This window comes from Crinia signifera, chromosome 2 (genome assembly GCF_055691185.1).
Source record: "Crinia signifera chromosome 2, ASM5569118v1, whole genome shotgun sequence".
NCBI lineage: Eukaryota > Metazoa > Chordata > Amphibia > Anura > Myobatrachidae > Crinia > Crinia signifera.
Genome location: NC_139218.1, coordinates 5,037,988 through 5,064,224, shown reverse-complemented (window position 1 = coordinate 5,064,224; position 26,237 = coordinate 5,037,988). Strand labels below are relative to the sequence as shown.

General features: G+C 53.1%; 1 protein-coding gene across 4 annotated transcripts in view; it reads left to right on the top strand.

The window, feature by feature from the left end:
• The window catches only part of SPAG17 (sperm associated antigen 17), a 274,209-nt gene that overhangs the window by 104,323 nt on the left and 143,649 nt on the right, over window positions 1-26,237 (top strand). For 3 of the 4 annotated variants that reach the window (XM_083171479.1, XM_083171477.1, XM_083171478.1), the window contains exons 4-9: window positions 3,248-3,379; window positions 16,581-16,755; window positions 16,835-17,011; window positions 19,857-20,038; window positions 22,778-22,939; window positions 26,098-26,197. In XM_083171479.1, the coding sequence (XP_083027605.1) occupies window positions 3,248-3,379; window positions 16,581-16,755; window positions 16,835-17,011; window positions 19,857-20,038; window positions 22,778-22,939; window positions 26,098-26,197 (928 nt within the window). Of the gene's footprint in view, window positions 1-3,247; window positions 3,380-16,580; window positions 16,756-16,834; window positions 17,012-19,856; window positions 20,039-22,777; window positions 22,940-26,097; window positions 26,198-26,237 lie in introns of those variants that run through there. The other variant, XM_083171480.1, reaches the window with a different exon arrangement.

Sequence of the window (26,237 nt, the reverse complement as noted above, 5' to 3'; positions counted from 1 at the left end):
CCCCTGGATTACATCACGCCTCCTTCCCCTAGCTGTATGTGACCACCTCTCCGCACCCCTGGGTTACATCACTCCTCCTTCCCCTAGCTGTATGTGACCACCTCTCCGCACCCCTGGGTTACATCACTCCTCCTTCCCCTAGCTGTATGTGGTCACCTCTCCGCACCCCTGGGTTACATCACTCCTTCCCCTAGCTGTATGTGACCACCTCTCCGCACCCCTGGGTTACATCACTCCTTCCCCTAGCTGTATGTGACCACCTCTCCGCACCCCTGGGTTACATCACTCCTCCTTCCCCTAGCTGTATGTGGTCACCTCTCCGCACCCCTGGGTTACATCACTCCTCCTTCCCCTAGCTGTATGTGACCACCTCTCCGCACCCCTGGGTTACATCACTCCTCCTTCCCCTAGCTGTATGTGGTCACCTCTCCGCACCCCTGGATTACATCACGCCTTCTTCCCCTAGCTGTATGTAGTCACCTCTCCGCACCCCTGGGTTACATCACACCTCCTTCCCCTAGCTGTATGTGACCACCTCTCCGCACCCCTGGGTTACATCACTCCTCCTTCCCATAGCTGTATGTAGTCACCTCTCCGCACCCCTGGGTTACATCACTCCTTCCCCTAGCTGTATGTGATCACCTCTCCGCACCCCTGGGTTACATCACTCCTCCTTCCCCTAGCTGTATGTGACTACCTCTCCGCACCCCTGGGTTACATCACTCCTCCTTCCCCTAGCTGTATGTAGTCACCTCTCCGCACCCCAGGGTTACATCACTCCTCCTTCCCCTAGCTGTATGTGGTCACCTCTCCGCACCCCTGGGTTACATCATTCCTCCTTCCCCTAGCTGTATGTAGTCACCTCTCCGCACCCCTGGGTTACATCACTCCTCCTTCCCCTAGCTGTATGTGGTCACCTCTCCGCACCCCTGGGTTACATCATTCCTCCTTCCCCTAGCTGTATGTAGTCACCTCTCCGCACCCCTGGGTTACATCACTCCTCCTTCCCCTAGCTGTATGTGGTCACCTCTCCGCACCCCTGGGTTACATCACTCCTCCTTCCCCTAGCTGTATGTGGTCACCTCTCCGCACCCCGGGGTTACATCACACCTCCTTCCCCTAGCTGTATGTGACCACCTCTCCGCACCCCTGGGTTACATCACTCCTCCTTCCCCTAGCTGTATGTGGTCACCTCTCCGCACCCCTGGGTTATATCACTACTTCCCCTAGCTGTATGTAGTCACCTCTCCGCACCCCTGGGTTACATCACTCCTCCTTCCCCTAGCTGTATGTAGTCACCTCTCCGCACCCCTGGGTTACATCACACCTCCTTCCCCTAGCTGTATGTGACCACCTCTCCGCACCCCTGGGTTACATCACTCCTCCTTCCCCTAGCTGTATGTGACCACCTCTCCGCACCCCTGGGTTACATCACTCCTCCTTCCCCTAGCTGTATGTGACCACCTCTCCGCACCCCTGGGTTACATCATTCCTCCTTCCCCTAGCTGTATGTGGTCACCTCTCCGCACCCCTGGGTTACATCACTCCTCCTTCCCCTAGCTGTATGTGACCACCTCTTCGCACCCCTGGGTTACATCACTCCTTTCCCTAGCTGTATGTGATCACCTCTCCGCACCCCTGGGTTACATCACTCCTCCTTCCCCTAGCTGTATGTGACCACCTCTCCGCACCCCTGGGTTACATCACTCCTCCTTCCCCTAGCTGTATGTGACCACCTCTCCGCACCCCTGGGTTACATCACACCTCCTTCCCCTAGCTGTATGTGGTCACCTCTCCGCACCCCGGGGTTACATCACACCTCCTTCCCCTAGCTGTATGTGACCACCTCTCCGCACCCCTGGGTTACATCACTCCTCCTTCCCCTAGCTGTATGTGGTCACCTCTCCGCACCCCTGGGTTACATCACTCCTCCTTCCCCTAGCTGTATGTGGTCACCTCTCCGCACCCCTGGGTTACATCACTCCTCCTTCCCCTAGCTGTATGTGGTCACCTCTCCGCACCCCGGGGTTACATCACACCTCCTTCCCCTAGCTGTATGTGACCACCTCTCCGCACCCCTGGGTTACATCACTCCTCCTTCCCCTAGCTGTATGTGGTCACCTCTCCGCACCCCTGGGTTACATCATTCCTCCTTCCCCTAGCTGTATGTGGTCACCTCTCCGCACCCCTGGGTTACATCACTCCTCCTTCCCCTAGCTGTATGTGACCACCTCTTCGCACCCCTGGGTTACATCACTCCTTTCCCTAGCTGTATGTGACCACCTCTCCGCACCCCTGGGTTACATCACTCCTCCTTCCCCTAGCTGTATGTGACCACCTCTCCGCACCCCTGGGTTACATCACACCTCCTTCCCCTAGCTGTATGTGGTCACCTCTCCGCACCCCGGGGTTACATCACACCTCCTTCCCCTAGCTGTATGTGACCACCTCTCCGCACCCCTGGGTTACATCACTCCTCCTTCCCCTAGCTGTATGTGGTCACCTCTCCGCACCCCTGGGTTACATCACTCCTCCTTCCCCTAGCTGTATGTGACCACCTCTCCGCACCCCTGGGTTACATCACTCCTCCTTCCCCTAGCTGTATGTGACCACCTCTCCGCACCCCTGGGTTACATCACTCCTCCTTCCCCTATCTGTATGTGACCACCTCTCCGCACCCCTGGGTTACATCACTCCTCCTTCCCCTAGCTGTATGTGATCACCTCTCCGCACCGCTGGGTTACATCACTCCTCCTTCCCCTAGCTGTATGTGACCACCTCTCCGCACCCCTGGGTTACATCACTCCTCCTTCCCCTAGCTGTATGTGGTCACCTCTCCGCACCCCTGGGTTACATCACTCCTCCTTCCCCTAGCTGTATGTGGTCACCTCTCCGCACCCCTGGGTTACATCACTCCTCCTTCCCCTAGCTGTATGTGGACACCTCTCCGCACCCCTGGGTTACATCATTCCTCCTTCCCCTAGCTGTATGTGGTCACCTCTCCGCACCCCTGGGTTACATCACTCCTCCTTCCCCTAGCTGTATGTGGTCACCTCTCCGCACCCCTGGGTTACATCATTCCTCCTTCCCCTAGCTGTATGTGGTCACCTCTCCGCACCCCTGGGTTACATCACTCCTCCTTCCCCTAGCTGTATGTGATCACCTCTCCGCACCGCTGGGTTACATCACTCCTCCTTCCCTTAGCTGTGTGATGTCATACTGTAACGTCTGTATTTCTGCCCCATAGGTGACAGAAGCAGCGAAGTTCCTGCTGGACAGTGGAGAGACATTGCCGCTTCCGCTGATTGCGAAGCTGCTGAAGTTTCAGTTCCTGTGCATTAAACAGAAGGATCTGCAGAGGAGGGAGGCTGACAGAAAGGTAGCCGGGTCCATGTACAGTAACTGCACTCTGTGGTGGCTATCTAAGCCTGCCTGCGAATTCACAGGCTGGGTGATTATCGATAGACACCTTCCTACCACTACACGCAGACTTCCATAGGGTGGGCGGAGATGGGCGGGATGTCGCTCTGGCTGGGTGGCGATGGGCGGGCTTTCACTCTGGCTGGGCGGAGATGGGCGGGATGTCACTCTGGCTGGGCAGGATGTCACTCTGGCTGGGCGGAGATGGGCGGGATGTCGCTCTGGCTGGGCGGAGATGGGCGGGATGTCGCTCTGGCTGGGCGGAGATGGGCAGGATGTCACTCTGGCTGGGCGGAGATGGGCGGGATGTCACTCTGGCTGGGCGGAGATGGACGGGATGTCACTCTGGCTGGGCGGAGATGGGCGGGATGTCGCTCTGGCTGGGCGGAGATGGGCGGGATGTCGCTCTGGCTTGGCGGAGATGGGCGGGATGTCGCACTGGCTGGGCGGAGATGGGCGGGATGTCGCACTGGCTGGGCGGAGATGGGCGGGATGTCGCACTGGCTGGGCGGAGATGGGCGGGATGTCGCACTGGCTGGGCAGGATGTCACTCTGGCTGGGCGGAGGTGGGCAGGATGCCACTCTGGCTGGGCAGAGATGGGCGGGCTGTCACTCTGGCTGGGCGGAGATGGGCGGGCTGTCACTCTGGCTGGGCGGAGATGGGCAGGATGTCACTCTGGGTAGGCGGAGGTGGGCGAGATGTCACTCTGGCTGGGCGGAGGTGGGCGGGATGTCACTCTGGCTGGGCGGAGGTGGGCGGGATGTCACTCTGGCTGGGCAGAGATGGGCGGGATGTCGCTCTGGCTGGGCGGAGATGGGCGGGATGTCGCTCTGGCTGGGCGGAGCTGGGCGGGATGTCGCTCTGGCTGGGCGGAGCTGGGCGGGATGTCACTCTGGCTGGGCGGAGCTGGGCGGGATGTCACTCTGGCTGGGCGGAGATGGGCGGGATGTCACTCTGGCTGGGCGGAGATGGGCGGGATGTCGCTCTGGCTGGGCGGAGATGGGCGGGATGTCGCTCTGGCTGGGCGGAGATGGGCGGGATGTCGCACTGGCTGGGCGGAGATGGGCGGGATGTCGCACTGGCTGGGCAGGATGTCACTCTGGCTGGGCGGAGGTGGGCAGGATGCCACTTTGGCTGGGCAGAGATGGGCGGGCTGTCACTCTGGCTGGGCGGAGATGGGCGGGATGTCGCACTGGCTGGGCGGAGATGGGCGAGATGTCGCACTGGCTGGGCAGGATGTCACTCTGGCTGGGCGGAGGTGGGCAGGATGCCACTCTGGCTGGGCAGAGATGGGCGGGCTGTCACTCTGGCTGGGCGGAGATGGGCGGGCTGTCACTCTGGCTGGGCGGAAATGGGGGGCTTTCACTCTGGCTGGGCGGAGATGGGCAGGATGTCACTCTGGGTGGGCGGAGGTGGGCGAGATGTCACTCTGGCTGGGCGGAGGTGGGCGGGATGTCACTCTGGCTGGGCGGAGGTGGGCGGGATGTCACTCTGGCTGGGCGGAGATGGGCGGGATGTCGCTCTGGCTGGGCGGAGATGGGCGGGATGTCGCACTGGCTGGGCGGAGATGGGCGGGATGTCGCACTGGCTGGGCGGAGATGGGCGGGATGTCGCACTGGCTGGGCGGAGATGGGCGGGATGTCGCACTGGCTGGGCAGGATGTCATTCTGGCTGGGCGGAGATGGGCGGGATGTCACTCTGGCTGGGCGGAGGTGGGCAGGATGCCACTCTGGCTGGGCAGAGATGGGCGGGCTGTCACTCTGGCTGGGCGGAGATGGGCGGGATGTCACTCTGGCTGGGCCGAAATGGGGGGCTTTCACTCTGGCTAGGTGGAGATGAGCGGTATGTCACTCTGGCTGGGCAGGATGTCACTCTGGGTGGGCGGAGATGGGCGGGATGTCACTCTGGCTGGGCGGAGGTGGGCGGGATGTCACTCTGGCTGGGCGGAGGTGGGCGGGATGTCACTCTGGCTGGGAGGAGGTGGGCGGGATGTCACTCTGGCTGGGCGGAGGTGGGCGGGATGTCACTCTGGCTGGGCGGAGATGGGCGGGATGTCGCTCTGGCTGGGCGGAGATGGGCGGGATGTCGCACTGGCTGGGCGGAGATGGGCGGGATGTCGCACTGGCTGGGCGGAGATGTCGTTCTGGCTGGGCGGAGATGGGCAGGATGCCACTCTGGCTGGGCAGGATGTCACTCTGGCTGGGCGGAGATGGGCAGGATGTCGCTCTGGCTGGGCGGAGATGGGCGGGATGTCGCTCTGGCTGGGTGGCGATGGGCGGGCTTTCACTCTGGCTGGGCGGAGATGGGCGGGATGTCACTCTGGCTGGGCGGAGATGGGCAGGATGTCGCTCTGGCTGGGCGGAGATGGGCGGGATGTCGCTCTGGCTGGGCGGAGATGGGCGGGATGTCGCACTGGCTGGGCGGAGATGGGCGGGATGTCGCACTGGCTGGGCAGGATGTCACTCTGGCTGGGCGGAGGTGGGCAGGATGCCACTTTGGCTGGGCAGAGATGGGCGGGCTGTCACTCTGGCTGGGCGGAGATGGGCGGGATGTCGCACTGGCTGGGCGGAGATGGGCGAGTTGTCGCACTGGCTGGGCAGGATGTCACTCTGGCTGGGCGGAGGTGGGCAGGATGCCACTCTGGCTGGGCAGAGATGGGCGGGCTGTCACTCTGGCTGGGCGGAGATGGGCGGGCTGTCACTCTGGCTGGGCGGAAATGGGGGGCTTTCACTCTGGCTGGGCGGAGATGGGCGGGATGTCACTCTGGCTGGGCAGGATGTCACTCTGGGTGGGCGGAGGTGGGCGAGATGTCACTCTGGCTGGGCGGAGGTGGGCGGGATGTCACTCTGGCTGGGCGGAGGTGGGCGGGATGTCACTCTGGCTGGGCGGAGATGGGCGGGATGTCGCTCTGGCTGGGCGGAGATGGGCGGGATGTCGCACTGGCTGGGCGGAGATGGGCGGGATGTCGCACTGGCTGGGAGGAGATGGGCGGGATGTCGCACTGGCTGGGCGGAGATGGGCGGGATGTCGCACTGGCTGGGCGGAGATGGGCGGGATGTCGCACTGGCTGGGCAGGATTTCACTCTGGCTGGGCGGAGATGGGCAGGATGCCACTCTGGCTGGGCAGGATGTCACTCTGGCTGGGCGGAGATGGGCAGGATGTCGCTCTGGGTGGGTGGCGATGGGCGGGCTTTCACTCTGGCTGGGCGGAGATGGGCGGGATGTCACTCTGGCTGGGCAGGATGTCATTCTGGCTGGGCGGAGATGGGCGGGATGTCACTCTGGCTTGGCGGAGGTGGGCAGGATGCCACTCTGGCTGGGCAGAGATGGGCGGGCTGTCACTCTGGCTGGGCGGAGATGGGCGGGATGTCACTCTGGCTGGGCCGAAATGGGGGGCTTTCACTCTGGCTAGGTGGAGATGAGCGGTATGTCACTCTGGCTGGGCAGGATGTCACTCTGGGTGGGCGGAGATGGGCGGGATGTCACTCTGGCTGGGCGGAGGTGGGCGGGATGTCACTCTGGCTGGGCGGAGGTGGGCGGGATGTCACTCTGGCTGGGAGGAGGTGGGCGGGATGTCACTCTGGCTGGGAGGAGGTGGGCGGGATGTCACTCTGGCTGGGCGGAGGTGGGCGGGATGTCACTCTGGCTGGGCGGAGATGGGCGGGATGTCGCTCTGGCTGGGCGGAGATGGGCGGGATGTCGCACTGGCTGGGCGGAGATGGGCGGGATGTCGCACTGGCTGGGCGGAGATGTCGTTCTGGCTGGGCGGAGATGGGCAGGATGCCACTCTGGCTGGGCAGGATGTCACTCTGGCTGGGCGGAGATGGGCAGGATGTCGCTCTGGCTGGGCGGAGATGGGCGGGATGTCGCTCTGGCTGGGTGGCGATGGGCGGGCTTTCACTCTGGCTGGGCGGAGATGGGCGGGATGTCACTCTGGCTGGGCGGAGATGGGCAGGATGTTACTCTGGCTGGGCGGAGGTGGGCAGGATGCCACTCTAGCTGGGCAGAGATGGGCGGGCTGTCACTCTGGCTGGGCGGAGATGGGCGGGCTGTCACTCTGGCTGGGCGGAAATGGGGGGCTTTCACTCTGGCTGGGCGGAGATGGGCGGGATGTCGCTCTGGCTGGGCGGAGATGGGCGGGATGTCGCACTGGCTGGGCGGAGATGGGCGGGATGTCGCACTGGCTGGGCGGAGATGTCGTTCTGGCTGGGCGGAGATGGGCAGGATGCCACTCTGGCTGGGCAGGATGTCACTCTGGCTGGGCGGAGATGGGCAGGATGTCGCTCTGGCTGGGCGGAGATGGGCGGGATGTCGCTCTGGCTGGGTGGCGATGGGCGGGCTTTCACTCTGGCTGGGCGGAGATGGGCGGGATGTCACTCTGGCTGGGCGGAGATGGGCAGGATGTTACTCTGGCTGGGCGGAGGTGGGCAGGATGCCACTCTAGCTGGGCAGAGATGGGCGGGCTGTCACTCTGGCTGGGCGGAGATGGGCGGGCTGTCACTCTGGCTGGGCGGAAATGGGGGGCTTTCACTCTGGCTGGGCGGAGATGGGCGGGATGTCACTCTGGCTGGGTAGGATGTCACTCTGGGTGGGCGGAGATTGGCGGGATGTCACTCTGGCTGGGTGGAGGTGGGCGAGATGTCACTCTGGCTGGGCGGAGGTGGGCGGGATGTCACTCTGGCTGGGCGGAGGTGGGCGAGATGTCACTCTGGCTGGGCAGAGATGGGCGGGATGTCACTCTGGCTGGGCGGAGGTGGGCGAGATGTCACTCTGGCTGGGAGGAGGTGGGCGGGCTGTCACTCTGGCTGGGCGGAGATGGGCGAGATGTCACTCTGGCTGTGCGGAGGTGGGCGGGATGTCACTCTGGCTGGGAGGAGGTGGGCGGGATGTCACTCGGGGTGGACGGGATGTCACTCTGGCTGGGCGGAGGTGGGCGGGATGTCACTGGCTCGGCGGAGGTGGGCATGATGTCACTCTGGCTGGGCGGAGGTGGGCAGGATGTCACTCTGGCTGGGCGGAGGTGGGCAGGATGTCACTCTGGCTGGGCAGAGGTGGGCAGGATGTCACTCTGGCTGGGCGGAGGTGGGCAGGATGTCACTCTGGCTGGGCGGAGGTGGGCAGGATGTCACTCTGGCTGGGGGGATTGGCCACACAGGGGGGATCGGCCACACAGGGGTGATCGGCCACACAGGGGGAATGCTTGTGAATCAGGCCCAGAACACTAAATAGTATATCTGTCTCTCTCCCACCATCTCTCACTCTCTCCACCCCTCTATCTCTCTGTCTCCCCCTCTCTCACCTTCTCTTTTTGTCACCCACTTACTCCCTCTGACTCTCTGTCTCCCCTTTTCTCCGTCTCTCTATCTATTCCCTCTATCTCTCCCCCCTCCCTCTCTCTATCTCTGTCTCCCTCGCTTCCTCCCGCTCTCCACCCTCCCCCCTCTCTCTCCTTCTTTCTCTATCTTTCTCTCTCCCTCGCTCTCTTCCCCCTCTCTACCCATCTCTCCTCACTCTCTTCCCTCCATCTATCCCTCCCCACCTCTCGATCTCCCCCCTCTCTATCTTCTCCTCTTTCCCTCACCCTCTCTCTGTCTCTGCCCCCACTCTCCCCTCTCTCTGTCTACATCCCTCTCTCTATCTCCCCCTCTCTTTTTCATCCTCTCTTCCTCACCCTCTCTGTCTATTTTTTTCGGTACTCTTTACCTAGAACGGCGCCCACGATTTTGATCTTAGGCATCGCAAGGTAAAAAATCGTGTTGGTCGCATCGCATGCGACCAAAAAATCACATGCGATGCGACCGACGTGATTACCACGATTTTACATAGGGAACAATGTTAAAGGGCCCACAGACCACAAATAGCCACCCTGAAGTGTGAAATGGCCATCCACAATCAACGTCAACCCGAAGCGTGGCGAGCGGCGGCGGTACGCATCCTCCGACCTTTTCATACCCCCACTATCCACGTCGGCGTGGAGTTGAGAACGTGGCGAGCGGACGCTTATACCTGTGAAGCCCGCTAGGGGACGCGGATACCTGTGAAGGTATCCGCGTCCCCTCTCGGGGCTCTCTGTGCTCGCCACGCTTCGGGCTCGGTGGCTCGCTGCGCTCGCCACACTTTCTATTCTCAACTCCACGCCGACGTGGATAGTGGGGGTATAAAAAGGTCGTAGGACGCGTACCGCCGCCCCTCGCGGGCTCGCTGCGCTCGCCACGCTTCGGGTTGACGTTGATCGTGGGGTGGCGTTAACAATTGGGGGGGCCATTTCACACTTCAGGGTGGCTATTTGGGGTCTGTGGGCCATTTAACATTGTTCCCTATGTAAAATCGGGTCAATTGGGCCATTTAACATTGTTTCCTATGTAAAATCGCGTTGGTCGCATCGCATGCGATTTTATTGGTCGCATGCGATGCGACCGACGCAATTTACATTTTAACACGCATTTCTATGTAAAATCGCGGGCGTCGCATCGGTCGCATCGCATGCCATTATAATGGCATGCGATGTACATGCGATGCCTGCGATGGGCGCCGTTCTAGGTAAAGAGTACTTTTTTCCTTCCCATATCTATTTTTCCCCTCTCTCGGTCTCCCCCTCTCTCCCTCATCCTCTCTTCCTATCTATCACACCTCTCTTTCTCCCTCTCTCTATCTTTTACCCATCTCCTCCCCCTCTCTATCTTTTACCCATCTCCTCCCCCTCTCTATCTTTTACCCATCTCCTCCCCCTCTCTATCTTTTACCCATCTCCTCCCCCTCTCTATCTTATACCCATCTCCTCCCCTCTCTCCTGATCTCTCTGCCTCGCTCGCTCTCTCCCCCTCTCTCTATCTCTTCCCCCTCTCCTCCCCCTCTTCCCCCTCTCCTCCCCCCTCCTCCCCCTCTCCTCCCCCTCTGTCCCTCACTCTCTCTATTTTTCCCCCTTTCTCTCACCCTCTCTCTCTATCTGTCCCCACCTCTCTCGCTCCCTCCCCACCTCTCTCTTTCCCTCCCCACCTCTCTATCTCTCTACCCCTCTCTAACTCTCTTTATCTCTTCTCCCCCTTCTCTCCCTCACCCTCTCTCTCCCCCTTTCGCCCGCACTCTCTCTCTATCCCTCCCCACCTATCTCTCCCCCTTTTCCCCTCTCTCTCTATCCTTCTCTCTCTATCCTTCTCTCTCGTACTCCCCTCTCTCTCTTCCCCTTTCTCCCTCACCCTCTTTCTCTATCCGTCCCCACCTCTCTTTCCCCCTCTTTCTATTGTTATTATTCAGTAGTACTTCTCTGTTACTTTCAGTTGTCCTCAGTAATTATCCTCTGTGTGTACTATGAGACCACTGTTACAGGCCCCCCGTTACCCTATTTGGCTATGGACAGTGGACAGTGCAGTGTAATAACCCTCTTTTGTATGTCCCGCACATAGCCGACAGGTTCCTCTGCTATGGACGGTGTATTGTACGTTCTCTCTGTGTATTGTACGTTCTCTCTGTGTCGTGTACGCTCTCTGTGTATTGTACATTCTCTCTGTGTATTGTACGTTCTCTCTGTGTATTGTACGTTCTCTCTGTGTCATGTATGTTCTCTCTGTGTATTGTACGTTCTCTCTGTGTATTGTACGTTCTCTCTGTATTGTACGTTCTCTCTGTGTATTGTACGTTCTCTCTGTGTATTGTACGTTGTCTCTGTGTATTGTACGTTGTCTCTGTGTATTGTACGTTCTCTCTCTGTGTATTGTACGATCTCTCTCTGTGTATTGTACGTTCTCTCTGTGTATTGTACATTCTCTCTGTGTATTGTACGTTCTCTCTCTGTGTATTGTACGTTCTCTCTCTGTGTATTGTACGTTCTCTCTGTGTATTGTACGTTCTCTCTGTGTATTGTACGTTCTCTCTGTGTATTGTACGTTCTCTCTGTGTATTGTACGTTCTCTCTGTGTATTGTACGTTCTCTCTGTGTCATGTATGTTCTCTCTGTGTATTGTACGTTCTCTCTGTGTATTGTACGTTCTCTCTGTATTGTACGTTCTCTCTGTGTCGTGTATGCTCTCTGTGTATTGTACGTTCTCTCTGTGTATTGTACGTTCTCTCTGTGTCATGTATGTTCTCTCTGTGTATTGTACGTTCTCTCTGTGTATTGTACGTTCTCTCTGTGTATTGTACATTCTCTCTGTGTCGTGTATGCTCTCTGTGTATTGTACGTTCTCTCTGTGTATTGTACGTTCTCTCTGTGTATTGTACGTTCTCTCTGTGTCATGTACGTTCTCTCTGTGTATTATACGTTCTCTCTGTGTATTGTACATTCTCTCTGTGTATTGTACGTTCTCTCTCTGTGTATTGTACGTTCTCTCTCTGTGTATTGTACGTTCTCTCTGTGTATTGTACATTCTCTCTGTGTATTGTACGTTCTCTCTCTGTGTATTGTACGTTCTCTCTCTGTGTATTGTACGTTCTCTCTCTGTGTATTGTACGTTCTCTCTCTGTGTATTGTACGTTCTCTCTGTGTATTGTACGTTCTCTCTGTGTATTGTACGTTCTCTCTGTGTATTGTACGTTCTCTCTGTGTATTGTACGTTCTCTCTGTGTCACGTATGTTCTCTCTGTGTATTGTACGTTCTCTCTGTGTATTGTACGTTCTCTCTGTATTGTACGTTCTCTCTGTGTCGTGTATGCTCTCTGTGTATTGTACGTTCTCTCTGTGTATTGTACGTTCTCTCTCTGTGTATTGTACGTTCTCTCTGTGTATTGTACGCTCTCTCTGTGTATTGTACGTTCTCTCTGTGTATTGTACGTTCTCTCTCTGTGTATTGTACGTTCTCTCTCTGTGTATTGTACGTTCTCTCTGTGTATTGTACATTCTCTCTGTGTATTGTACATTCTCTCTGTGTATTGTACATTCTCTCTGTGTATTGTACGTTCTCTCTCTGTGTATTGTACGTTCTCACTCTGTGTATTGTACGTTCTCTCTGTGTATTGTACGTTCTCTCTGTGTATTGTACGTTCTCTCTCTGTGTATTGTACGTTCTCTCTCTGTGTATTGTACGTTCTCTCTGTGTATTGTACGTTCTCTCTGTGTATTGTACGTTCTCTCTGTGTATTGTACGTTCTCTCTGTGTATTGTACGTTCTCTCTGTGTATTGTACGTTCTCTCTGTGTCACGTATGTTCTCTCTGTGTATTGTACGTTCTCTCTGTGTATTGTACGTTCTCTCTGTATTGTACGTTCTCTCTGTGTCGTGTATGCTCTCTGTGTATTGTACGTTCTCTCTGTGTATTGTACGTTCTCTCTGTGTCATGTATGTTCTCTCTATGTATTGTACGTTCTCTCTGTGTATTGTACGTTCTCTCTGTGTATTGTACGTTCTCTCTGTGTCGTGTATGCTCTCTGTGTATTGTACGTTCTCTCTGTGTATTGTACGTTCTCTCTGTGTCATGTACGTTCTCTCTGTGTCATGTACGTTCTCTCTGTGTATTATACGTTCTCTCTGTGTATTATACGTTCTCTCTGTGTATTGTACGTTCTCTCTGTGTATTGTACGTTCTCTCTCTGTGTATTGTACGTTCTCTCTGTGTATTGTACATTCTCTCTGTGTATTGTACGTTCTCTCTCTGTGTATTGTACGTTCTCTCTCTGTGTATTGTACGTTCTCTCTGTGTATTGTACATTCTCTCTGTGTATTGTACATTCTTTCTGTGTATTGTACGTTCTCTCTCTGTGTATTGTACGTTCTCTCTCTCTCTGTGTATTGTACGTTCTCTCTGTGTATTGTACGTTCTCTCTGTGTATTGTACGTTCTCTCTGTGTATTGTACGTTCTCTCTGTGTCACGTATGTTCTCTCTGTGTATTGTACGTTCTCTCTGTATTGTACGTTCTCTCTGTGTCGTGTATGCTCTCTGTGTATTGTACGTTCTCTCTGTGTATTGTACGTTCTCTCTGTGTCATGTATGTTCTCTCTATGTATTGTACGTTCTCTCTGTGTATTGTACGTTCTCTCTGTGTATTGTACGTTATCTCTGTGTCGTGTATGCTCTCTGTGTATTGTACGTTCTCTCTGTGTATTGTACGTTCTCTCTGTGTCATGTACGTTCTCTCTGTGTCATGTACGTTCTCTCTGTGTATTATACGTTCTCTCTGTGTATTATACGTTCTCTCTGTGTATTGTACGTTCTCTCTGTGTATTGTACGTTCTCTCTCTGTGTATTGTACGTTCTCTCTGTGTATTGTACATTCTCTCTGTGTATTGTACGTTCTCTCTCTGTGTATTGTACGTTCTCTCTCTGTGTATTGTACGTTCTCTCTGTGTATTGTACGTTCTCTCTGTGTATTGTACATTCTCTCTGTGTATTGTACATTCTTTCTGTGTATTGTACGTTCTCTCTCTGTGTATTGTACGTTCTCTCTCTCTCTGTGTATTGTACGTTCTCTCTGTGTATTGTACGTTCTCTCTGTGTATTGTACGTTCTCTCTGTGTATTGTACGTTCTCTCTGTGTCACGTATGTTCTCTCTGTGTATTGTACGTTCTCTCTGTATTGTACGTTCTCTCTGTGTCGTGTATGCTCTCTGTGTATTGTACGTTCTCTCTGTGTATTGTACGTTCTCTCTGTGTCATGTATGTTCTCTCTGTGTATTGTACATTCTCTCTGTGTATTGTACATTCTCTCTGTGTATTGTACGTTCTCTCTGTGTATTGTACGTTCTCTCTGTGTCGTGTATGCTCTCTGTGTATTGTACGTTCTCTCTGTGTATTGTACGTTCTCTCTGTGTCATGTACGTTCTCTCTGTGTATTATACGTTCTCTCTGTGTATTATACGTTCTCTCTGTGTATTGTACGTTCTCTCTGTGTATTGTACGTTCTCTCTCTGTGTATTGTACGTTCTCTCTGTGTATTATACGTTCTCTCTGTGTTTTGTACGTTCTCTCTGTGTATTGTACGCTCTCTCTGTGTATTGTACGTTCTCTCTGTGTATTGTACGTTCTCTCTCTGTGTATTGTATGTTCTCTCTCTGTGTATTGTACGTTCTCTCTCTGTGTATTGTACGTTCTCTCTGTGTCATGTACGTTCTCTCTGTGTATTGTACGTTCTCTCTCTGTGTATTGTACGTTCTCTCTCTGTGTATTGTACGTTCTCTCTCTGTGTATTGTACGTTCTCTCTCTGTGTATTGTACGTTCTCTCTCTGTGTATTGTACGTTCTCTCTCTGTGTATTGTACGTTCTCTCTCTGTGTATTGTACGTTCTCTCTGTGTATTGTACGTTCTCTCTGTATATTGTACGTTCTCTCTGTGTATTGTACGTTTTCTCTCTGTGTATTGTACGTTTTCTCTCTGTGTATTGTACGTTTTCTCTCTGTGTATTGTACGTTTTCTCTCTGTGTATTGTACGTTCTCTCTCTGTGTCTTGTACGTTCTCTCTCTGGGCCTTATTTTGGTTCATTCTTTCTGACAAAATCCTTCTTAGATGGACAAAACCATGTGCACTGCAGGTGGGGCAGATGTAACATGTGCAGAGAGAATTAGATTTGGGTGGGGTTTTACTTCAAAGTGAGATCTATATTGCAGTGTAAAAATAAAGCAGTCAGTATTTTCCCTGCACAGAAACAAAATTACTCACCCAAATCTAATTCTCTCTGCACATGTTACATCTGCCCCCCTGCAGTGCACATGGTTTTGTCCATCTAAGAAGGATTTTGTCAGAAAGAATGAACCAAAATAAGGCCCTCTGTGTCTTGTACGTTCTCTCTCTGTGTATTGTACGTTCTCTCTCTGTGTATTGTACGTTCTCTCTGTGTATTGTACGTTCTCTCTCTGTGTATTGTATGTTCTCTCTCTGTGTATTGTACGTTCTCTCTCTGTGTATTGTACGTTCTCTCTGTGTCATGTACGTTCTCTCTGTGTATTGTACGTTCTCTCTCTGTGTCTTGTATGTTCTCTCTATGTGTATTGTACGTTCTCTCTCTGTGTATTGTACGTTCTCTCTCTGTGTATTGTACGTTCTCTCTCTGTGTATTGTACGTTCTCTCTCTGTGTATTGTACGTTCTCTCTCTGTGTCTTGTACGTTCTCTCTCTGTGTATTGTACGTTCTCTCTCTGTGTCTTGTACGTTTTCTCTCTGTGTCTTGTACGTTCTCTCTGTGTCTTGTACGTTCTCTCTGTGTCTTGTACGTTCTCTCTCTGTGTCTTGTACGTTCTCTCTCTGTGTCTTGTACGTTCTCTCTCTGTGTCTTGTACGTTCTCTCTGTGTATTGTACGTTCTCTCTGTGTATTGTACGTTCTCTCTCTGTGTCTTGTACGTTCTCTCTCTGTGTCTTGTTCGTTCTCTCTGTGTATTGTACGTTCTCTCTCTGCGTCTTGTACGTTCTCCCTCCGCGTCTTGTACGTTCTCTCTGTGTCTTGTACGTACTCTCTCTGTGTCTTGTACGTACTCTCTCTGTGTCTTGTACGTACTCTCTCTGTCTTGTACGTTCTCTCTGTGTCTTGTACGTTCTCTCTGTGTATTGTACGTTCTCTCTGTGTATTGTACGTTCTCTCTGTGTATTGTACGTTCTCTCTGTGTATTGTACGTTCTCTCTCTGTGTCTTGTACGTTCTCTCTCTGTGTCTTGTACGTTCTCTCTGTGTATTGTACGTTCTCTCTGTGTCTTGTACGTTCTCTCTGTGTATTGTACGTTCTCTCTCTGTGTCTTGTACGTTCTCTCTCTGTGTCTTGTACGTTCTCTCTCTGTGTCTTGTACGTTCTCTCTCTGCGTCTTGTAAGTTCTCCCTCCGCGTCTTGTACGTTCTCTCTGTGTCTTGTACGTACTCTCTCTGTGTCTTGTACGTACTCTCTCTGTGTATTGTACGTACTCTCTCTGTGTCTTGTACGTTCTCTCTGTGTCTTGTACGTTCTCTCTGTGTATTGTACGTTCTCTCTGTGTATTGTACGTTCTCTCTCTGTGTATTGTACGTTCTCTCTCTGTGTATTGTACGTTCTCTCTCTGTGTATTGTACGTTCTCTCTCTGTGTCTTGTACGTTCTCTCTGTGTATTGTACGTTCCCTCTGGCACCATGCATGGACTGCTTCTCTCATACGTATTGTTGGTTGGATTACTGTAGATTGCATACGTTCCTTTATAGTTATGATTGTACTGTCATGTAGCTAGCTGATGCCCGGACCTCACCCACTCTGCTCTGCCCTCTGTATTAGGCACAGGATGCCAACCTGCCGGAAAAGTCAACCAAAAGTGTCAAGGCGAAACCGCCCAGTGCAAAGGGTTCTGGGAAAACCAAAGGTAAAAAAGCACCTGAGGCTTCACCTAGCATTAAGAAGAGCACCACCCTGAGACGGCGAGGGGAGGAAGAGGACACCAATGTCTACATAGGTAACCACACGTCTGGGCACACACACCTACTGCAGGCACCTGCCGGCCCCCACTGACACAGTTCCTCGTGTGTTTCCAGATGACGAGCCTGACGATGGACCCCAGCATTATATCATCGTACTGGGAGTCTATCAGCCTCAGATACTGGCCCTGCTGGCTGACCTCGGTGTTCACGTGTCCAGTGTAATCCGGGTCTCTTCCCAGAACTACAACAGCCTGCCAGCTGACCAGGAGGACCCAGAGCTAGCACCGGACGGTATGTTATGGTGATCTGCAGGAGATCCAGAGTCATTCACCGGGTCTGGTACACAGACGATGGGGGAAATGTACTAAGGTTCTGAAATATGTCCGATGCCGGGGACGTGTTTGTAAGTCCGATGCCGGGGATGTATTCGTAAGTCCGATGCCGGGGACGTATTCGTAAGTCCGATGCCGGGAACGTATTCGTAAGTCCGATGCCGGGGACGTATTCGTAAGTCCGATGCCGGGGACGTATTCGTAAGTCCGATGCCGGGGACGTATTCGTAAGTCCGATGCCGGGGACGTATTCGTAAGTCCGATGCCGGGGACGTATTCGTAAGTCCGATTGCCGGGGACGTATTCGTAAGTCCGATTGCCGGGGACGTACTCGTAATTCCGATTGCCGGGGACGTACTCGGAAGTCCGATGCCGGGGACGTATTCGTAAGTCCGATTGCCGGGGACGTACTCATAATTCCGATTGCCGGGGACGTACTCGTAATTCCGATTGCCGGGGACGTACTCGTAAGTCCGATTGCCGGGGACGTACTCGTAAGTCCGATGCCGGGGACGTACTCGTAAGTCCGATGCCGGGGACGTACTCGTAAGTCCGATGCCGGGGACGTATTCGTAAAGGTGCGTACCCACGGTACGATTTATGTTCCGTATGATATTGTATACGATTTCCCAGGAAAGTCCCAGTGGTCAAGAGCATAAGATTTGTGCTTAAAATAACGTACAATGTGCATAAGATATCACATACGATATGACGTCACAGCTGTACTGCACTATACTATCTTATGCTTTCTAGCCAGATTGAGTTGCATGTTCACCCAAGCAGCTCCCTGCCAGACAACCGGCGGGGGCGCGCATCGTACGTCGGATAGTGCGTACACACGGTAAGATATAGCGCACTATCTAGCATGCTATTAGAAACTAGCTAGTGTGCTATATCTGCACTATATCTTACCGTGATTACGCACCTTTAGTCCGATGCCGGGAACGTACTCATAAGACCGATGCCGGGACGTACTCATAGACCGATGCCGGGGACGTACTCATAAGACCGATGCCGGGACGTACTCATAAGACCGATGCCGGGGACGTACTCATAAGACCGATGCCGGGGACGCACTCATAAGACCGATGCCGGGGACGCACTCATAAGACCGATGCCGGGGACGTACTCATAAGACCGATGCCGGGGACGTACTCATAAGACCGATGCCGGGGACGTACTCATAAGACCGATGCCGGAGACGTACTCATAAGACCGATGCCGGGGACGTACTCATAAGACCGATGCCGGGACGTACTCATAAGACCGATGCCGGGACGTACTCATAAGACCGATGCCGGGGACGTTCTCATAAGACCGATGCCGGGGACGTTCTCATAAGACCGATGCCGGGACGTACTCATAAGACCGATGCCGGGACGTACTCATAAGACCGATGCCGGGAACGTACTCATAAGACCGATGCCGGGGACGTACTCATAAGACCGATGCCGGGGACGTACTCATAATACCGATGCCGGGGACGTACTCATAAGACCGATGCCGGGACGTACTCCTAAGACCGATGCCGGGGACGTACTCATAAGACCGATGCCGGGGACGTACTCATAAGACCGATGCCGGGGACGTACTCATAAGACCGATGCCGGGGACGTACTCATAAGACCGATGCCGGGGACGTACTCATAAGACCGATGCCGGGGACGTACTCATAAGACCGATGCCGGGACGTACTCATAAGACCGATGCCGGGGACGTACTCATAAGACCGATGCCGGGGACGTACTCATAAGACCGATGCCGGGGACGTACTTATAAGACCGATGCCGGGACGTACTCATAAGACCGATGCCGGGGACGTACTCATAATACCGATGCCGGGGACGTACTCATAATACCGATGCCGGGGACGTACTCATAAGACCGATGCCGGGGACGTACTCATAAGACCGATGCCGGGGATATACGAATTTGTAAATAGGGCAGATTTACTGATTCGTAGTCTCCCGATAGTGTAGGCGGCCGTATATACAGCCGCTGAATACAAATACGACTCAGCAGCCTGCACTGATCAGTCAGATCAGTCAGATCGGTCGCATCAGGCACATGTGTCAGATCCGTCACACGTGTCAGATCCGTCACACGTGTCAGGTCCGTCACACGTGTCAGATCCGTCACACGTGTCAGATCCGTCGCACGTGTCAGATCCGTCGCACGTGTCAGATCCGTCACACGTGTCACATCCGTCACACGTGTCACATCCGTCACATCCGTCACATGTGTCAGATCCGTCACATCCGTCAGACCCGTCACATCCGTCAGATCCGGCTGCAGTGTAAAAAGAAAATGTTCAAAATAAATAGTTTTTAAAAATGCCCGGAATTTCTACAACCGGCGCCAGGTTTAAGGGCCGGTCCTGGCTCCCAAAATACGGGGGATAAAAGGGGTAGGGGTCCCCCATATTTTGTGACCGAAACATTCACTGAACTATTGACTGTTCTCCTTTTGGTGTCAGAAGTTGCTGCTGCTGCTTATATTCTATGACTTTGTGCTGTAGTTTATAATGATTGTCGGGCCGGTCCGTTATAACCGCTGTATAATAGACAGGTCATGTGCTTCTGACCTGATTGGTGTCGGCGTATTTGGCTGTACCTACGCCTGGCGCGAACCTGGTGCGTATGCCACTGCGGCAGAGCTGGGTGCATGTTATTTGTGTCAGTGCTTTGGGAAACGTCGGATTATGCCATTGCCGGATATTCAGGATGAGATCACTACGTATACAGCCTAATGTTATCCCTGTATATACTATAATGCTGCGCTCCCCTGTGTTTATATGACATCAGTTGTAGAAGCTGAGAAACAGAGGAAGGACTCCGTCACAAAATCGCTGGAATTGTTCTGGAAATATCTAGAACCCGTTCTGAATACTGGAAAGATGGAATCTCCGCTCAGCCAGGTAGCCAGACTGTTGTACCTGGTGAAGGGAAGTGCCCAGCCCGCTGACGGCAGCAATGGAGACAGGCAGGTGAGTAGCACAAGTGTGTGTGTGGTGTGACAGGCAGGTGTGTAGTACAGGTGTGTGTGTGTGTGTGTAGTGTGACAGGCAGGTGTGTAGTACAGGTGTGTGTGTGTGTGGTCTGACAGGCAGGTGAGTAGTACAGATGTGTGTGGTCTGACAGGCAGGTGAGTAGTACAGGTGTGTGTGTAGTGTGACAGGCAGGTGAGTAGCACAGGTGTGTGTGGTGTGACAGACAGGTGAGTAGTACAGGTGTGTGTGGTGTGACAGGCAGGTGAGTAGTACCGGTGTGTGTGTGGTGTGACAGGCAGGTGTGTAGTACAGGTGTGTGTGTGTGTAGTGTGACAGGCAGGTGAGTAGTACAGGTGTGTGTGTGTGTGTGGTCTGACAGGCAGGTGAGTAGTACAGGTGTGTGTGGTGTGACAGGCAGGTGAGTAGCACAGGTGTGTGTGGTGTGACAGGCAGGTGAGTAGTACAGGTGTGTGTGGTGTGACAGGCAGGTGAGTAGTACCGGTGTGTGTGTGGTGTGACAAGCAGGTGAGTACAGTAGTACAGGTGTGTATGTGGTGTGACAGGCAGGTGAGTAGTACAGGTGTGTGTGTGATGTGACATACAGGTGAGTAGTACAGGTGTGTGTGGTGTGACAGACAGGTGAGTAGTACAGGTGTGTGTGTGGTGTGACAGGCAAGTGAGTAGTTCAGGTGTGTGGTGGGACAAACAGGTGAGTAGTACAGGTGTGTGTGGTGTGACAGGCAGGTGAGTAGTACAGGTGTGTGTGTGTGGTGTGACAAGTAGGTGAGTAGTACAGGTGTGTGTGGTGTGACAGTCAGGTGAGTAGTACAGGTGTGTGTGGTGTGACAGACAGGTGAGTAGTACAGATGTGTGTGGTGTGACAGGCAGGTGAGTAGTACAGGTGTATGTGGTGTGACAGGCAGGTGAGTAGTACAGGTGTGTGTGTGGTGTGACAAGTAGGTGAGTAGTACAGGTGTGTGTGGTGTGACAGGCAGGTGAGTAGTACAGGTGTGTGTGGTGTGACTGGCAGGTGAGTAGTACAGGTGTATGTGGTGTGACAGGCAGGTGAGTAGCACAGGTGTATGTGGTGTGACCGGTAGGTGAGTAGCACAGGTGTATGTGGTGTGACAGGTAGGTGAGTAGCACAGGTGTGTGTGTGGTGTGACAGGCAGGTGAGTAGTACAGGTGTGTGTGTGGTGTGACAAGTAGGTGAGTAGTACAGGTGTGTGTGGTGTGACAGGCAGGTGAGTAGTACAGGTGTGTGTGGTGTGACTGGCAGGTGAGTAGTACAGGTGTATGTGGTGTGACAGGCAGGTGAGTAGCACAGGTGTATGTGGTGTGACCGGTAGGTGAGTAGCACAGGTGTATGTGGTGTGACAGGTAGGTGAGTAGCACAGGTGTGTGTGTGGTGTGACAGGCAGGTGAGTAGTACAGGTGTGTGTGGTGTGACAGGCAGTTAAGTAGTACAGGTGTGTGTGGTGTGACAGACAGGTGAGTAGTACAGGTGTATGTGGTGTGACAGGCAGGTGAGTAGTACAGGTGTATGTGGTGTGACAGGCAGGTGAGTAGCACAGGTGTATGTGGTGGGACAGGCAGGTGAGTAGCACAGGTGTGTGTGTGGTGTGACAAGCAGGTGAGTAGTACAGGTGTGTGTGGTGTCACAGGCAGGTAAGTAGTACAGGTGTGTGTGGTGTGACAGGCAGGTGAGTAGTACAGGTGTGTGTGGTGTGACAGACAGGTGAGTAGTACAGATGTGTGTGGTGTGACAGGCAGGTGAGTAGTACAGGTGTATGTGGTGTGACAGGCAGGTGAGTAGTACAGGTGTGTGTGGTGGGACAGGCAGGTGAGTAGTACAGGTGTGTGTGGTGTGACAGGCAGGTGAGTAGTACAGGTGTGTGTGTGGTGTGACAGGCAGGTGAGTAGTACAGGTGTATGTGGTGTGACAGGCAGGTGAGTAGTACAGGTGTATGTGGTGTGACAGGCAGGTGAGTAGTACAGGTGTATGTGGTGTGACAGGCAGGTGAGTAGTACAGGTGTATGTGGTGTGACAGGCAGGTGAGTAGTACAGGTGTATGTGGTGTGACAGGCAGGTGAGTAGTACAGGTGTATGTGGTGTGACAGGCAGGTGAGTAGTACAGGTGTATGTGGTGTGACAGGCAGGTGAGTAGTACAGGTGTATGTGGTGTGACAGGCAGGTGAGTAGTACAGGTGTGTGTGGTGTGACAGGCAGGTGAGTAGTACAGGTGTATGTGGTGTGACAGGTATATAGCTCAATTGTACAGGTGTGTGGTGTGACAGGCAGGTGTGTGGTACAGGTATTTGGACAAGGATAAAGTACCAGTCAATCAGCTCCTAAAAATGCCAATTAGGAGATGGTTGGCTGGTACTTTATCCCATCCTAGACTGTATATTGCCTGCGTTACAGTACCCGCACTCGGGTAGATATATGAAGCAGTGATATGGGAGGAGAAGTGATAAAGTGCCTAGTACTTTATCACCGGCCAATCAGCTCCTAACTGTCCCTTTTTTAAACCCTGCCTGTAACTTCATAGTCAGGAGCAGATTGGCCGGTGAGTACCAGTTACTTTATTACTTCTCCTCCCAAGGCAGATCTGCATGTTGGCAATGCCCATGTGATCTCACACTGATTAATGTAGTACCCGCTCTACATACATGTTACATGGCACTGTACAGTCCTAATAATGATGTATGATACTCGCCCCGCTATATATGTAGCTGTCATACGCCACGGAGGTGTTTGAGGACATCGCCTGCCTCATGTACGACTGCCTGGACTGGAGGAGACAGCACCGGTACTACCTGGAGAACATGCGGATCATACACATCCCAGCAGTGGGCGAAGCGAAGACCCCGGAGCGGCCGGCCTCCATCTCAGAGGTGACACCCCTCTCTGTAATTGGGGGACATATTCTGCTGCTGACGTTTGCTTCTATCGGGGTGTCCTTTGTGTAACCAGAGGCATTTCCTCTGCCACATTCATATTAACATTCATGGTTAAAATTCTGACATGTAAATGACATGTTGACACAGGGCCGATGCCGCCCTGCGATCAGTTAGCCCCTCCCCATCTGAGTGGGAGCCCACGGCGAATGGCACTGCAGCGTGCCAAGAGGGGAAATTTATTTTGTAAGCACTCACCATTGAAAGGAATCCCCTCCCTCCACTCGGTGCTGCGATGGCTGTGGGGAGATCGGGGCCACTGATGATGTCAGCGGCCCTCCAGTCCAACAGCCAGGCCCGCCTGCATTTTTGTGTGGCACTACCTAAAAATGCTGGGGTGCTGCCCCCAAAAGCCAGCCAGCTGTCAATCAGGTAGCGTATAGCCGTCACTGTCTGTGGCCGCACGGAGGGCTCGCACATGTGCATGACCTCAGATGATTGCAAGGGTTGCGAATTTGCAGCCTGGGGCTGAATCAGGCTCATCGTGAAAATGTTGAGTTTAAGGTCACTGTCGTTCTCGAGTTATCACTGCAGTTATGGTTGGTGTTAGGGTTAGTGTTGGGGTTGGGCTAGTGTTGGTTACCCTTAGGGTTAGTGTTGGTTACCCTTAGGGTTTGTGTTGGGGTTGGGTTAGTGGTGGTTACATTAGGGCTAGTGTTTGGGTTGGGTTAGTGGTGGTTACATTAGGGTTAGTGTTGGGGTTAGGTTAGTGGTGGGTTGGGTTAGTGGTGGTTACATTAGGGCTAGTGTTGGGGTTGGGTTAGTGGTGGTTACATTAGGTTTAGTGTTGGGGTTGGGTTAGTAGTGGTTACATTAGGGTTAGTGTTGGGGTTGGGTTAGTGGTGATTACATTAGGGCTAGTGTTTGGGTTGGGTTAGTGGTGGTTACATTAGGGTTAGTGTTGGGGTTGGGTTAGTGTTGGTCACATTAGGTTTAGTGTTGGGGTTGGGTTAGTAGTGGTTACATTAGGGTTAGTGTTGGGGTTGGGTTAGTGGTGGTCACATTAAGGTTAGTGGTTGGGTTAGTGGTGGTTACATTAGGGTTAGTGTTGGGGTTGGGTTAGTATTGGTCACATTAGGGTTAGTGTTGGGGTTGGGTTAGTGTTGGTTACATTAGGGTTAGTGTTTGGGTTGGGTTAGTGGTGGTTAACCTTAGGGTTAGTGTTGGAGTTGGGTTAGTGGTGGTTACATTAGGGTTAGTATTGGGGTAGGGTTAGTGGTGGTTACATTAGGGTTAGTGTTTGGGTTGGGTTAGTGGTGGTTACATTAGGGTTAGTGTTGGGGTTGGGTTAGTGTTGGCCACATTAGGGTTAGTGTTGGGGTTGGGTTAGTGTTGGCCACATTAGGGTTAGTGTTGGAGTTGGGTTAGTGGTGGTCACATTAGGTTTAGTGTTGGGGTTGGGTTAGTGTTGGTTACCCTTAGGGTTAGTGTTGGGGTAGGGTTAGTGGTGGTTACATTAGGGTTAGTGTTTGGGTTGGGTTAGTGGTGGTTACATTAGGGTTAGTGTTGGGGTTGGGTTAGTGTTGGCCACATTAGGGTTAGTGTTGGGGTTGGGTTAGTGTTGGCCACATTAGGGTTAGTGTTGGAGTTGGGTTAGTGGTGGTCACATTAGGTTTAGTGTTGGGGTTGGGTTAGTGTTGGTTACCCTTAGGGTTAGTGTTGGGGTAGGGTTAGTGGTGGTTACATTAGGGCTAGTGTTTGGGTTGGGTTAGTGGTGGTTACATTAGGGTTAGTGTTGGGGTTGGGTTAGTGTTGGTCACATTAGGTTTAGTGTTGGGGTTGGGTTAGTGTTGGTTACCCTTAAGGTTAGTGTTGGGGTTGGGTTAGTGTTGGTCACATTAGTGTTAGTGTTGGTTACATTAGGGTTGGGTTAGTGTTGGTTACTCTTAGGGTTAGTGTTGGGGTTGGGTTAGTGTTGGTTACCCTTAGGGTTAGTTTTGGGGTTGGGTTAGTGGTGGTTACCCTTAGGGTTAGTGTTGGGGTTGGGTTAGTGTTGGTTACATTAGGGTTAGTTTTGGGGTTGGGTTAGTGTTGGTTACCATTAGGGTTAGTGTTGGGGTTGGATTAGTGTCGGTTACTCTTAGGGTTAGTGTTGGGGTTGGGTTAGTGTTGGTTACTCTTAGGGTTAGTGTTGGGGTTGGGTTAGTGTTGGTTACTCTTAGGGTTAGTGTTGGGGTTGGGTTAGTGTTGGTTACTCTTAGGGTTAGTGTTGGGGTTGGGTTAGTGTTGGTTACAGTTAGGGTTAGTGTTGGGGTTGGGTTAGTGTTGGTTACCCTTAGGGTTAGTGTTGGGGTTGGGTTAGTGGTGGTTACCCTTAGGGTTAGTGATGGGGTTGGGTTAGTGTTGGTTACATTAGGGTTAGTGTTGGGGTTGGGTTCATGTAGGTTACCCTTAGGGTTAGTGTTGGGGTTGGGTTAGTGGTGGTTACCCTTCGGGGTAGTTTTGGGGTTGGGTTCGTGGTGGTTACCCTTAGGGTTAGTGTTGGGGTTGGGTTCGTGGTGGTTTCCCTTAGGGTTAGTGTTAGTAACCATTAGTTCCTCGGGATATCAGGCACCCCCAATAAAGGTGGCCCCTCTTCTCCATTGTACTCTAGGGTGCTATCCTCTGGACACCCCATCTTATAGAACGCCCATTTCCATACCATGTTGCTTAATTTAGGCCTTGTGTAGTAGTACCCTGTGAGATGCAGAGGGGAGCACCTGTAAGAGAACCAAACCAGTTTCTGTAGAGTTATCTTCTCAGTAAAACCAGCGTCTTAATCACGGCTGATATCCATGTATGGTGCTGCCGCCATGTGCGCAGTTCAGTTGTAGACAAAGGTAACCTGGCAATGATGTGTGCGACCTGGGTAATCAGCAGAAAAAGCAGTGACATCCCCTTCAAATTTGCAAATAAGAGTATGTAGATACTTTCATATACATTGTAGCATTCACCTTCGTGGCGACCCCAGCGCAATACTGCGTGCTGCTAGGCTGCCCTTTAAGTATTGTCACCATGGTTACAGAGCTGTTTTGCCCAGCAATGTGGACATGTGAGTGTAATGTAACAAGGGAATATGGTGTCCTTCATTATTGTATTGTTCTGTGATGTTCCAGGCTCCTGCTGCTCTCTGTTCATCATCACCCACTGGCAGAAAGAAAGGCCAACAGGACGAGGTCCCCCACAGCGTCTCCCTGCCGAATCTCCCAGCCCACGGTATGTATAGTGTGCAGGAAAGGGCTTGCGGTATATCCTG